Below are 15,444 nucleotides of genomic sequence, written 5' to 3'. Positions count from 1 at the left end.
CAAGGGGGGAGGGGGTTGCAAAGATTTGATATAAGATATATATTCCATCTACTTTTTTTAATTATTTGCACTCACTTGCAGTTTATGACACTTTGAGGGAGAACATTTTGTTGTTTTTCAGTCTTAAATGAATACATTTCAGTGATAAAAGTCGTTTAAAAATAAGCTGTTTTATGCTAAAAACGAGATAATAGCAGGTTTTAGGGTTTACTTTCCGTTGTCACACAAAGTATTTCTAAGCTGTGCGTATTTTGATGAAAATAAATGTTTAAATGAAAAAATGACAATAACAAACTGTCAACCATCTCAAAAATCCATAAAACAAAATACAAATTCAAAGCAGGAGAATACAGTTGAACTTCGATATCTCGATATTTCGAATACAATTGAGATGTCGAATAGATTTGTAAGTCCCAACCACTTTTTCAAAAAGTGTTTTAACCTCGATATCTCGAATACCCGATATCTCTAAGTTTTCAAATAGTCCCATCTGGTTTGAGGTAACAAAGTTTGACTGTATTAATCAAATGTACTACTGTGTTGTAGCACATTCTATTCTATTCTCAGATGGACAAAGGCACACAGAAGAAAGTAAGAGAAACATAATTACTTATTAGGAATTATAACTAAAGGTCATTTAAAGTTGAATCGCTTTTACAAACCTTAAATGTCACTGATAAATTTATAGTTTAATCAATTCTTAAAACTGCGTCATGATTTTGATAAAAATTAAGGAGACCTGGTGTTCTACAAAACAGTTATTAAATCTAACTTTTTTATATATGATGTGTGTAGCTATTTAATAATATTTGATAAAAAAAATCCATACAGTTTATCTTTTAAAGTTAAGTATTTCTCTAATTACTGATAAAGAACTTTTCTTATAACGGAGATCAATACAATCTAAAAATCGTCTCCACCATCAAACTCTCTGAAAGACTACAACATTTATTCTGAGCATTATCTAATTATGTGTTTAGACATTCTTTAAACATGTATAAGTCATTAATTCTAAAGTAAAATTGCACATTAAAATATATGGTATTCTCTTGAATTTTCCGGAGATGAATCTTTATCTCCATTGATCGTTTTAACTTAATTCACGGAACCAACTTTGTTTTGAAAAATTTTGCCAATTGACAAACTTTATAACACTTCAAAAACAGGAAGTGGTATTGTGTATAAAAACATGTCGACACACACGTAACTTATGAATAGAATTCGAGTATTTGGAAACAGAAAGTAATTTACATGTAAATTGAAAACAAAGGCTTTATTCCTCACTATGCTACTTTATATGATATATTCAGGTATGATTTTAGTATTTACTATGATTTGCCTGTATATTTAAAATATGTTTATTTACATTAAATGATTTCCAGTTTTTTAAAATAAAGGCTTTTTTTATTCATTTTAAATGAATAGTCTTTAGCAAATATAGTGAAAAAAATTAACCCGCCATATCTTGATACTGATTAAATTTATATTTTAAATCATTGGAATAAAGTACTCAATATTTAACAAACATTTGTTTTTTTTAAATTATTTTGACAATTTTTTGTGTTTGTGGTAAAAGAAATGCAATAAGAAGTAATTTAATTTCCTTTTATTGTTATTCATGATGAATAGTTGTTCCTTGATTTATAATAAGTGTTTCGGTGTTATTTTATTTTAGTAATGATGCAACAAATGCATATATAGTAGCAATGATAGCAATAAAAAGTTTATATTGATTATGTTTTATGTTTCTGCATTTTATACTCGATTGATTGTGTTTGTTTAGAGGATATATATTTTCTAATTTTGTTATAGTCCCCAACATCTACTTTACGTATTTTTTGTTGGTTCTCGTCCGTTATGCAGACTGTGAGCACAGTTTTGAGAGGTAAGTTCTAATTTATTTCAAACATAGCTTTACATATTGCAATCAATATCATTTTTTTAAATGAAAACAAAAAATATGAACAATATTTAACTTTACTTACATTTTCAGTGAAATATGTTTGGAACAAGCTCTTACAATTCATGCACATCTAAAGGAGAACATTTGTCCTTATGAACTATTGGAAGCTAAGAAAGGTACATTTTCTTAAAAATTCTTAGTAATTTTACTTCTGATTAAAATCTTTCTTAATTAACGAAATAGTGTTGGTTCGGACGAGACTTTACTGAGTATTCTTTTTATCTCAAACACTTTTATAAAAAAAAAAAAAGGAAAACGTATGGTTTTTTTTTATCGTCAATAAGTTTTAAGTTACGCGTTTGAAATTGCTCGATGGAGCAAATGTGATTTATTTTTCTTGTTACTTCTTATCATGAAGCTTTCTGAATTTCCTTTTTTTTAAGGAACGATAGACTGTTCAGTTTGGTGCAAAGGAAAATATACCACCAATCCCGAATACGTTGCATGTGTTAATTATAATATAAGTTTTCACATCAACAAAACATTGACAACAAAGTTAAAGGACGTTGCGTGTTCTATTAAAAGTTGTATAGTAAAAGTAATAGACTTTGATTGCGTGTTCACGGCGGATGAAGAAAATACATCTCAACAAACTGCAAAAGATGGATCGTGCATTGGTAACGTTTAACGTTTATACTGTTTTAAACAAAATAACTTACTACTATTTGTTGTTAGTGACCACATTGTATTACATTTGCAGAGGCTGTCACTAGCGTTGGTATTAGTTTGAGTTGTTTAGTTGCTGGAAGTTTACTTGGAATCAGCTGTTTTGTACTCGTTAAGCGATTGAGAACAACTAAAAGAAAGTGAGTGTATTTTGTCTCTCAATAGACATGTTCATGCAATAATTTGACAAAACATTTAATACAAGCGTTATCTTTTAAAACATAATGAAAATAAAAAAAAACAATCAAAAAGATTTGTAAAATTAAGAAACATACTTTTATCTCTATTCATCTAATGCGTAGATTGCAACTTCCCCCAGTGTTTTACCAGCCAAATTATGGAGATGGGGGTGAATGTTTAGAAGATAGAGCTTTTAACATTGCAAATCCTATGGAGACAGAGTATACGGACATTGAGGAAACTATCAGAGTATGGAGAATTCTCATAGTAAAATACATTTCGTCTCATGATACTGATGCAAAATACCGTTTCAGGATAATATGAATTTATTAGCTTGAATTCTTTAAACAAGAATAAAACAATTTCTCTTTTGTGCTTAATTTTTTTTCAAACACAAATTTTTTGTATTGCTAATAAGAAAATGAATCAGTTGTAAACCAAACAAAAGATTGTCTAAACGAATTATTTTTTATATTAGATGGTAGCCAAGGCCATACAAGTTCCCTCCTACAAAGAAGATAGCTCATCGGAGACAAGATCTAGGGAAAATATATACCATCATTTAAGTTTAATTGAAGATTCAACAGAAAAGCAAAACAGTGCCTTTAGCGATTCTGTTCCAGATATCTTTGCAGACGATATGATACTAAGTAATAAAGGCAGTCCGTCCTTGAAATCCTATGTGAAGTGTACAGAGAGTTTGTCTTCGAAGTCTAGTGGCAGTTCAAAAGCGTCACCAACAGGAAGTGCGGGAAGTGACAAATACTATGCGCTGGAAAATGAATATCTTAAAGCTAATTCTAAAAACAGCAACACTTAAAAGTTTTATATAATCGTAACTGGGTTTTAGAGGTTCAATGAAATCGCTTGTACAAAAGGAACTTTATTACAAAATTATGGCTTTTGAACAATTATAATAATAAATTATGCAGGGCATTTATTATGCATAGTTTTTTTTTCGCTAAACAATCAATAAAAAAATATAGCAATTTATTAAAGATGATAAAACTATTATAAATTCAGTTATCCAAGATACCTGATGAATAAACTAAGAGAGATTGATTAGGACTAATTACTTTATTATGGTTTGGCGTTACTGGCCGCAGTGACTTTAGGCTACCAATGGGCTGCCTCACAATAATTCAAACAATACAACAATACGTGACGGCCCATCAATAGGCTCATTGCGCAGTGGGTGAGCGCAAATGCACAAACGTCACAAAATATAATATTCTGTACAGTGGGTAAGTGCAAATGCACAGACATACAAATGACAAAGTTATACACAAGGTTTGTGCGAATGGGTAAACGCAAATGCACAAGTTTCAAAGTTCAAAACACATTAAAATTGTCAAAGTTCTTGTGCAGCAAGTATGTGCGCGAATGCACAAGCATGAATACACATCATTTTAAACACATTAACACATTAACAGCATTATAAACACATTATATTGACAGTAAAAAACTGTTTCCTATGATAATTTGAATGATTGCACTCTTCCATTGGAGTTGGGGTGCGACGATAGCGCCACAAGCAAGGGTCATGAACGTTTGTTTATGACACTGCAACCGCCACCAATGGAGTGCGCCACTTTCCAAAAGTAACATTGGTGACGGCGGCAGGACCGCAACTCCAATGGTCACCACGAGCCAGTAGTAGTTAATTGTGATGTGGTTAGTCCGGAAGGCCAACACCGCCACAATTTAATAAATTTTGCAACGCACCTTTAATGGTATTTAAAAGGATATCATTACCCAGCTGGGACAGGTGAACTCCATCAGGGTCAAACAACGTAGGTGGTTTTGGGGAAAACTGAGGGTATTTGATGTAATGACCGCCCCTGGATGTTACAAATTTTATCGCTTCTCTATTCATTCGACCCCTTATTTCATTCATTGCTTTAACATTCTCTGAAAAGCGCAAAGCTAATCTAGGCAGGGCAGAGGACCAAACTATCGTTGTGGTAGGGAACATGTCACAAATTCGGGAAAAGGTTGTGAAAGGAGCTCCAGCAGCTCTTCAGTGGTTTTCTGGCCAACATTGTTTGCTCCGCAATGAATGATGAGAAACTCAGGACGATCATCTTACGTTAGCAACGTTGATAGCCTAGCATTAAGGTCTTGTAGCTTCATGCTACTATATCCCTGCCATAAGACTGAAGTATTCTCGAGATTAAGAATAAGCCCCCCCCCCCCCCCCCCCCCCCCCCCCCGTCTTGATACTGCACTCATAGCTGCTCGTTTGATGATAGAAGATCCGATAATCCAAACTCTAACAGGACCTAGAATTATCTTGTTTATGGTTAGTAAGATAGATACTGTTGGAATGATAAGGTTACCGAATGTATGTACGAAATGCATTAGAGCGCCATCGTCCTGACCCTTGGATGACGTCACTGTGAACGCCTTGAATAGCAAGGGTTGTAGCTGCACCTATTCTAAATGAGTGGGAATTATAATTGGAGCTATCAACCCCTATTGCATTAAGACAACGCTTCAATATGGTGATAAATTGATAACGGGTCAATGGTTGACCTTCAAAATGAATAAACAATGGGCCAGTTTGAGATGTGCACATGTGTAAGTAAGCATGCATGGCGGCAAAAGGACAAGCAACACCATTTGAAGCAGGAATCTGCAAGTTTGCCCCCACACCTAATTGGTCTGTTTTTGAATGAGAAATTGTCAATTGAATGTTGGTCTGCTGCATTGTTATGTCATGAAATTGGATGATAGTTGCTGGTGTGTTGCCTTTAGACACTGTGAATTCCCCTATGCGCAAGAGGGCGTGAAATGCTAAAGTGAAAGCTGCAGTGAATAGTTTGGTTTCGTATATGGTGTTGCATACAGTTTGCAATGTTGGTATAATTTTGTTTAAGAGCTGTAATGTAATTGTGTAGTGTTGTTCTTTGCATGCCCTGAAGTAGCTTTCTTATAATAAAATGATTAGTAGGATCTACATTTTAAAATTGCTTTGCTGTAAAAACTGATGGCTGCAATGTATGACTGAGCTGTGGAGTATTTGTAACCTGAAAGTGACAGGTAAGCGATAAACCTTGTAATGTGAGTGTCGAGAGGTGGCCACAGACTGGGTAGGTTATGAGACCGGCAAACTGTTTCAAATGAATTGATGCCTGCTGTGTGTGTTTGGTGATAAATTGATAACGGGTCAATGGTTGACCTTCAAAACGAATAAACAATGGGCCAGTTTGAGATGTGCGCATGTGTAAGTAGGCATGCATGGCGGCAAAAGGACAAGCAACACCATTTAAGGCAGGAATCTGCAAGTTTGCCCCCACACCTAATTGGTCTGTTTTTGAATGAGAAATTGTCAATTAAATGTTGGTCTGCTGCATTGTTATGTCATGAAATTGGATGATAGTTGCTGGTGTGTTGCCTTTAGACACTGTGAATTCCCCTATGCGCAAGAGGGCGTGAAATGCTAAAGTGAAAGCTGCAGTGAATAGTTTGGTTTCGTATATGGTGTTGCATACAGTTTGCAATGTTGGTATAATTTTGTTTAAGAGCTGTAATGTAATAGGCAAACGAGTGTCCTTGTGTTGTGTTGTTCTTTGCATGCCCTGAAGTAGCTTTCTTATAATAAAATGATTAGTAAGATCTACATTTTAAAATTGCTTTGCTGTAAAAACTGATGGCTGCAATGTATGACTGAGCTGTGGAGTATTTGTAACCTGAAAGTGACAGGTAAGCGATAAACCTGGTAATGTGAGTGTCGAGAGGTGACCACAGACTGGGTAGGTTATGAGACCGGCGAAATGTTTCAAATGAATTGATGCCTGCTGTGTGTGTTTGCCTAGTGTTTACAGCAACTGAAGCGTTGAACAATGATTTGATGTGACTTGTGAGAGTAATGTCTGAAATAGGGCTGGAATGGCCTGCGGATGAAGGTCTGCATAAGGTGCTGCTGCTCGAAAGACTTCCCACTGTTTGCGAGATATAGAATCAGCAATAATGTTTGATTTTCCCGGAATATGTTGTGCTTTAAATTGAATGTTGTGTTTTAAAGCCATTAAGACTAACGATCTGACAAGTACCATTACTCTTGAGACTTGGCTGACTGTTTGTTGAGAATATGTACAAGGGAAATATTATCTACATGGAGGATGACTTTTTTGTTTTGCAAACGCAATCCCCATATCATGAAGGCTAATACAATAGGTACTAATTCGAGAAAAGTTATGTCCCGCAAAATTGGCTTGTTTAACCATGAAGATGGCCAGGTAAAATGAACCCACTGACCCTGAAAGAAACTGCCGCAACCAAGATGGCCAGAACCTGCACTATCCGTGTAAAGTTGCAAAGTATCTAGTGTAACCCATTCAGTCTCTGGGAAGTATACAATGCCGTTAAAGTTGTCTAAAAATTCGGATAGGGTTCGTAATTCTGATGTGATGATAGAGAGAGGGCACCCCGGGCATAACATTGTAACATCTCCTATTAAATGCACGGCTACCTGGGATGGCTTTACTAACGAAATTGAGCTTGCCCACTAATGATTCTAACTGGGAAAGAAGAATTTTTTTCTGTGTGACCCAATGCTGCAACAAAAGTTTGAGTTCTTGAACCTTACTAACAGGAATTTGGACCAGCATATTCACAGTGTCGATTTCTAAACCAAGAAATGTAAGCTTAGTGGTTGGCTCAATAGTTTTGTCTTCAGGGTTCAGGGGGACCCCTATTTCTGAACAAATGTCCTGAAAAGTGTGCATGAGAGCTGAACAATTATCTGAATTGGACTTGCCAATAAAAATAATGGTGAACTGTATCGAGTTGTGTTTTAAATTTGACAGCCCATTCTAAGAAAGTGGAAAAAGTTTCAAATATTTTGCATGATATTGAACACCCAAAGGGGAGGCATTTGTCGATGTAATAAGCCCCATTAATGTAAATTCCTAGAAGTTCAAAGTCCCCTGGGTAAATTGGCAGAAGAGAAAAAGCATTTTTAATGTCCACCTTAGCTAATAGAGCCATAGGACCTAGTGTGCTTATGGTTTGGACCACTGTGTCAAATGATGTATAGGTAACTGTAGTGAACTGTGGGTATATGTGTTCATTAATACTGAAAGAGGGTGGGTAGCATAAGTGTGTTATCATACGCCATCCTCCGTCAGCTTTGGGTACAACACCTATGTGAGATACGTGTAAATTAGGCATGGGTGGGAGTAAGTATGGGCCAGACATTCGACCTGCCGTAACTTCACTATATATTTTTTCCAAGAGAACCTCCTCACTGTCGGAAGCTGAACTCAAGTTTTTTGAGAAAACTGAAATGCGTAGTCCAGAGTATTGCAATTTAAAGCCATGTTTTAGACCATCCTCTAAATACCTTGCCGAGACCCTATCTGGGTATTGACTCAAATAATTGCTAATTGCGCTAATGATTATGGGAGAATACCCTAGGACCCAAATGTCTCTGGGGTTGACGAGGGTTTCCCGCCCAATGTTGGTTGATGCGTGTTTGGTGTGCTGGTGTCTGATACCTGAATGTGGCATAAGAGTTGTTGCGGACTGGAGTGGATGCCCGAAAGGAGTTATTTGCATGACTCGGGGGTGGGTTAGCACTGTTGCACAACATAGATGGATGGGTGCCATTGCATTTAAGGCAACGGTGTATGTACGGACAATGGGGTTTGTAACAGTTTGCTTTGAGATTGTAATCGAAGCACTTGAGGTGTTGGGTACTATAAGATTTATTTGAATTGGCAGTCATGTATAATAACCAAAGCTCATTATCTATGATTCCCCAGTTCTGTGACGGGTTGTGTGCAATCCTTAGCCTAAATTGTTCATCGTACGAACCCACCCATTAGAATTTTGTGCCCCTAAGCGAACGTCATGCATATATTTAATAAGCTGTTGCGATCTAAGTGGGTGCACTGCAGTGTAAATGCTAAAATAAATGAGAAATGCATCTGTCCATTTTTCGATAGATGTTATTCTGGTTGTGGGTTTTGGTTGTGATATGATGTTACCCTGCGCATCAATTGTGAGAGTAGATGTTGCATGGGCATTAGTGGGGTCCCTTACCAATAATGTTCCCAGACTGACAAATTCGCCCGTGATGATTTTTTGCTTAATTGGTTGGTTTACATGATACCCAATGGGAACTGTAATAGAGTTGATTGGTTCAGGAGTAGGCTGATGGGTTGAGGTGATAATGAAAGTTATCCCTGTATCTGTGCATGTAGATGTGAGACTAGAATTGACAGGCGAAATGAGGCCAGGCATTAGAGTGGTGTTTTGTTGTAATGTTGCTACAGAGGGATTAAAAATCACATTACCCGCCTGATCCTGGGCTTGCTGTGGTGGGGCTGCCTGTTGTAACAGTGCCGCCGGATGCTGTGGGGCTGCCTGGAGTAGTTGGACTGCCTGGGGCTGAGGGGGTGCCAGTTGAGCCTGGACATCTTGTTCGTTATTGTTGGTCTGTTGGCGTTGAGCCCTGCGCCGGCCTGGCCTGCGTGCTTGTCCTGGGTCTTGAGTATCAAGGGCAACCGCCCGTTTAAGTTGTCTCTTCGGCCTTGGCATTGACCCCGTTGATCTCGTGGTATTTTAAAACAAACGCGAAAATTGTTACCTAATTAATTTGTAAATAAATTAATGTTAATCAATTTCATAAAATTCTATTGGTATATTGGTAGCTAAGCCGAAAAAAGCAGTAAATTTAAGATCAAGCTAAAATAATGTGCGCCATTGAAGATTGCACACGAGAGATTGTTGCATCTAAATCCATACAATCAAAGGACCTCAGTGGCCATCGAGCGGAAATCGGTGGCATCTATGCCTTTTCTCGACTTAATAAAATTGATAAAAGTATTTGAACGATTAAATTAATCTAAAGAGTATACTTTATTACAGAGAATTAAAACATGTCTTACCAGTTTCAAGAAGAATCCAGAAATGATGCAAAAAGAGGCCTAATTTTAAAGCGAGTATATTCAACCGGAAAAATTCCGGAAAAACATAAACACTATTTATAGGTCCTATAGATTGTTGTATCTCTTGTAGGCTTTGTTATGAATTCCGTTGTTTTAATTTATTCGTTGCTGATATAAAAACCTAAATGATTATCATATGTTTCATGAGAGACTAATTAATTTTTTTTAAGTACAATATTTCATTTTGCGTACTCTTGTTTATCTAACACATTAAACTTTCTATTAAAAGAATACAATAAAGATATGTCAAAACAACGCTTACAAATTTCTTTCTTTTTTTAACTTTCAGATAGGCGGAAGAAAACTTCATGGAATATCCTGCTTACCTGTTTAATAAAAATTACATACTATTATTTTCTTATCAATTCAATAACACATACGCGTTCTCGGGGGGGGGGGGGGGTCAATTTTAAGAGCAGCAAGTGGACAAAGAAAATGGAGATTACACGCTGACAAGCGTACACCGCTCGTATGTAGAATTTAAAAGAGGGGTCTGCAGGGATTCACCCCCCCCCCCCCCCAAAAAAAAAGATACAGCAGGAAAAAGTAACAAATAGGCACTATTTCAATCTGAAAAAAAAACCCAACAAATTAAACCATTTTATTTTTTCCATCATTTATTTTTTCAAATCAAATTACCATTTCTTCGACAAAATACTTGTAAGAAACAAGGCAAACTTGCTCAATGTGTTCTTTAAAGATATTATCAATAGAAGAAAGCAACATTTGATTGAAACTTATACCAATAAAACACATCTGTAAACAATACAAAGCTTGAGCTTTGTTTACAAAACCAAAGAATTCCAAACTTTGTATCATGCTTTTATCTCAATATCTGACTTTCAAATTTTAAAAAAAAATAAAAAAATACCCATATTAACCATTCTAAACATTAAAAATATAAAAATAAAATTTATAATTTCGAGCTCAAATCGTGTCCAAATCCCTTTAAATATATAAAATTAACAAAAGTACACTAAAAGTCTTATATGTTACAGTTTTGTTCATATTTTTTTTATAATACAAGGTTGAACCTGGCGATTTCTTTCTACTAATCTTGTTGATCGTGAATGATGATTCCGTTGTATTCTGTTTTCGGGGTAGAATTCTGCATATTCACTATTTATTGTCGTAGATCTCTGCACACTAACAGATACATGTATAACAGTTTTTTTAATAAAAGAAATTTCATTATTGAAGAGGTGCATTTTTTAGGACAATATCAAAAAGCAATTAGATACATACATATTTTACATTCATTATATGGATAAATTTGATGTAATCACACATCTTTACACTTTTCCACCACTTTTTATGACGCTTTAAGCCCCTTTCACAATTGGCGCACGACCACTTTACACCACTTTGCGATCGAAATGTTTGAGCTTCGCTCGAGCTCGCGCATACATTGCACGAGCCCTCGCTTACGTTGCACGAACACTCGCATTTGTTGCATACATAATACTGGTCGCATCAGGTCTCCTCTGAAAAGTGGACATGCACAATATTCAGACGCGACCAAACGCGATCCAAATTATCGCAGTGCAACGCACGAACATTTTACAAGGTTGTGTGTACTCGTTAGAGTGTTACACGATTTATAAAGATCGTAGGATAAATCGCTGGCGTTTTTGCGTCTGTTTTGCGACCGTGAGACTGTTGCTCAACGTGTCTCATGTAATCTTGCAACGTTTTACTATCATTGCACGATTTATCAACCTCAATATGCCATGCTTTGCTACTAGTATATATATACCCTGTTTCATTTATTCTCTGTTTAAGAATAAAATTTACAATATACATTTATTGCATGATGGTGAGGGAAATACATGTATGAAGATTTATTTCCTCAAGAAAAATCATATTTCCCGAGGGCTTCGCCCCAAAAAAATGTTTTTTCTGGTGAATACATCTTCATATTTCCAGAACATTAATGCAATAAACGTTTTATTATACCAAGCAACATATGATTACATAAAATACGTTGAATTCTAATAATGTTTGACTTTTCAACAGTCTTAGCTTTAACGTCGTGATTGTTTGATTTTTCTTTCATAAATCATAGATAGTTAAGTTGGTTCTGAGATATAAAGAGAATCATAATGATTAAATCATTTCGCTATATATCAACAGTGTTTTGTTATATTGAATTGTAAAATAATTGAAAACTTGTAAACGTCTCTTTGTAAAATCGACAAAAAATTGTAAGATAAAAATACATTACAGGAATTTATAAATGGTCTTTTACTAATATAATAATATGTGATTAAGAAGGTAAAAAGAAAAGATACAGTACCGGTCAGACGCAACCTAACACCAGAGTTAACCCCAACTAAACCCCGGGTTTACTATTTGGGTTTACTCTGGGTTTACTTTCTGACAATTTGGGTCCACTCGGGGTTTACTTGGATATTGCTTTTGAGGTCAACAGTACTCACTGAAGTGTGAAACAGACCTGTCCTTTATCTTACCATCCTAATGCATGTAATTGCTGCCCCTTGTATATTCCGAATACACAGTTAGCGTCTGTTTAAAGGGGTATACTTCTAACTGGGTTTACTCTCTGTGTCCAGTCAGAGTAAACCCAGAAAGAAAACCCAGGGTTTAGTTGGGGTTTACTTTTTGTTAGGTTCGGTCTGATCGGTACTGTAGTTTATAAATTACATTATATAGGATAGGCAGTTTGGATATACTAGTACATATATAATATGGATTATTATATTAATATAATCACACATCTTCAAACTTTATTACTAATTTTAAGACGATTTACAAATTCCAAATTTACACGTTCATTTTAACTTAAATATTAGATTTTTAAAACTAAAACAAATATTAAGTAAGAAATAATATATGCGGAAATTAAAATTGATACAAAAAAGGTAAGTGAAACAATATACATGTATCAATTAGAATTTAAAATTGTCTTTTACTAAGAGGTGTTATTTAAGAACACACTCTTTTTAATATACTTTATTGGCCTTTACTCTACGCAAACCTTTCATATTTGTCCGTTTTATGTCTGTATTTACGTAGAAACATCAGTCCAATTCCAGAAATGATTCCTATGACAATGTTTGTGAAGCATAAGAGACCAATATTGTCTTTATCTGAAACATTACCATGTGTAAGACGCAATTAAAGCAATTTAAGCTATTTTTCCTTGAAACTTATCGTATGAATAGTGTATGATAATAAAAAGAGTAACAACAAATTAGAATATATCTTAAATGTTAAGGAGACAAGTTTTGATCAAAACAAATACTAATGACATTTTTTTAAATCATATTACAAGACAAAAACACATTCAAGCCATCAAGCTTGGGATCACATCGAAATTACAAAGTTTTCAATAATTACTGAGAATAAATTGGGTTTTTTTTAAATATTGTTTGCCGCGATTTCTAACAATTTTCTCATTCAATATGAATAGGTTAAACTTAAGCTTGATTTTTTTTTTGCATTAAAGTAGTTATCAACATATGAATTGATAATGTGCTTTAAACAAATCTCTTACCTGTAAAAAAAGAACATACCATTCTAAATAGAGTTTTTGCACAACAAGAATGTTTACAAAGAATCTTGGCTGAATTTATTGCTCCAAAATTATAAATAACAATTCCACATTTCCTAGCGCATTTTCTGCAACTTGTTATATAATTCTCAACATATATAATAACTTCCTCTGTGAACTGTACCTACTTTTGAAAATACATCACGTGATCGATCTTCTCCTTCCTGCTTTTTCATGCATCTAAAAATAAAGATTTTTATTCAATAAAACATACCTCTCTTTGCCTAATTGTTTTCCTTAAAATTGTCTACACGATATTTACAACATGTAAGACAAAATGGACTCGAATTTTATAGAAGACAATAAAAGTGAAAATTTTCAAATCTTTTGTGTCTTAAAAATTATTTTGTTTAAAACCTAAAAACTATAATATGTTTTCCGGTACTACCGTTAAAGAATTTGAGTACAAAATAAAATACAATATATATATATCTTCTTGTTTAATTTTATCATTCATATTTTTACGCAACAGTATCTAAGCATAAAAGAAAGGTTTTATTAACTTATGAAAAGAACTATTTTAATCTTCAATACTACATTGATAAAAAATAAAGAATTTAACAATGTTGAATGTAGAGGGTCTTTGTTTCTTTTTTAGAATAAACATCAGTTCACTTTGGCATTTGGGGTTTTATAGTGTTGTCTTGTAAGATTGATTTTTTAAGAACTTACCCTGAAAAACAAGGGTTACGATGATCCGAAATATGATACATCATCTGAATCCTCTTAAAATATATTAAGTATGAGCATTTAAATAAGTTAAACTTGTGTCCCTATCTTTGACAACATGTCCTCATTCATTAGCTTTTGCAAACATTTGAGAGGATATCGGGTTTTGACTTTTATCAATTTTGTGTTTTCCATATACATTTCTTCTTTTTTTCTTTTTTTAGAATCTCATTGTTAGACGAACACACGGATCTTGAATGAATACATTTCATTAATTTAAAGGTTTTATAACACAAACATCATTCAAAATTTGAAACAAAATACTTTTTATATCGGAAATGATTGTGAAGGGGACGTCTCCAAATTGCGCCAAAAGCTATAGGATAGAATGACTAAGTAGTTAGACGCAAATAAGAAGTAAGTGATAGTTACAGGAATAAACTTTAATATAAAGCTAAGTTTGTAAGAAAACATTCTTTTAGGAGATGTCACACAATGATCTTTAAGGCAATTTTAATCATAAACCTAAATTTTCAGTCGTTTTCTATTATTCACAAGTTTTTTGCAACGAGTTCCAGAAGAAAAAACTGTCAAAGGAAATCTAAATATTTTCTAATCTTAAGATTAACTTATCGTATTCGCTTTTGTTGATATGACTCAATATTGTTCTTAGTAATCACGGAAATGCTCCGGATAACCAAGTACTTAATTAACAATTATTGCGACAGTCTCAATGAAACTCAAATTCTTACAACTTTATAATGTTTACAATTCCTTGTTTATGAGACTTCATTTAACATTCAATGCCTGTTGAGTCACGATATGTCCGCCGTCACGTTATGTTCGCCGAAACAATATGCCCACCACTTTTTCAAAAAAAGCATCACGTTATGTCCGCCATCACGAAATGTCCGCCACTTTTTAAAAAAAAAAATCATCACGTTATGTCTGCCTTTACAAAACTTTTGTATATTCCCACAAAAGTCATTACCATATGCCCGCCGCCTTAAAGTTTCGGGGAAATTGTATTTCATGCCAATCTGACTAAAATCAGATCCTCGATGCTTCCGTTTTAATGATGTGTCGCTCACATCATTAAAACGGGAGCATTGAGGATCTGATTTGAATCAGATTGTATTTCATGCATGCACGTCGCTAAAAATGCCAGCTTTGTTTTTTGGAAAATGTATGGTCTTATGTCCGCCACCACTGTTGAACACACTACTCTCCCGATTTATTTCTTAATAGAATATTTGCTATCACATTGTGTAATATAATGTCTGCCTTCATTGATCTGAAACTTTTTTAAGAATGAGAATTATATACATGTATACAATTTTTCTTTTGCATTTTACACTGATCGTACTAAAATATATATATAGATATACACACAATCTCGAAACGTTGAAACCTGTGTCCGTCAGAATTTCAAAAAG

General features: G+C 34.4%; 1 protein-coding gene and 1 pseudogene across 1 annotated transcript; one reads left to right on the top strand and one right to left on the bottom strand.

Annotated features, from left to right (window-relative positions):
• Positions 1–1,252: 1,252 nt before the first annotated feature.
• Positions 1,253–3,639, top strand: LOC128160496 (uncharacterized). The gene is made up of 7 exons (XM_052823830.1): positions 1,253–1,310; positions 1,813–1,885; positions 1,994–2,079; positions 2,347–2,580; positions 2,664–2,769; positions 2,932–3,058; positions 3,288–3,639. The coding sequence occupies exons 1-7, from the start codon at positions 1,286–1,288 to the stop codon at positions 3,627–3,629; spliced, it is 993 nt and encodes a 330-aa protein (XP_052679790.1). The 5' UTR covers positions 1,253–1,285; the 3' UTR covers positions 3,630–3,639.
• A 4,276-nt stretch (positions 3,640–7,915) lies between these two features.
• LOC128160494 (uncharacterized) lies at positions 7,916–9,806 on the bottom strand (annotated as a pseudogene).
• Between the last annotated feature and the right edge of the window lie 5,638 nt (positions 9,807–15,444).

The sequence above is a fragment of the Crassostrea angulata genome, chromosome 8 (genome assembly GCF_025612915.1).
Source record: "Crassostrea angulata isolate pt1a10 chromosome 8, ASM2561291v2, whole genome shotgun sequence".
Taxonomy (NCBI): Eukaryota; Metazoa; Mollusca; class Bivalvia; order Ostreida; family Ostreidae; genus Magallana; species Magallana angulata.
Note: the sequence above shows the minus strand (reverse complement) of the source record. Positions and strands in the feature narration are given on the sequence as shown.

What these genes read in the sequence shown, in the direction of transcription:
- LOC128160496 (XM_052823830.1), top strand. Translation starts at nt 1,286, where the DNA reads ATGCTACTTTATATGATATATTCAG. An exon ending in ACTTTATATGATATATTCAG is followed by an intron (nt 1,311 to 1,812) that starts GTATGATTTTAG and finishes ATTTTGTTATAG; the next exon opens with TCCCCAACATCTACTTTACG. An exon ending in ACTATTGGAAGCTAAGAAAG is followed by an intron (nt 2,080 to 2,346) that starts GTACATTTTCTT and finishes CTTTTTTTTAAG; the next exon opens with GAACGATAGACTGTTCAGTT.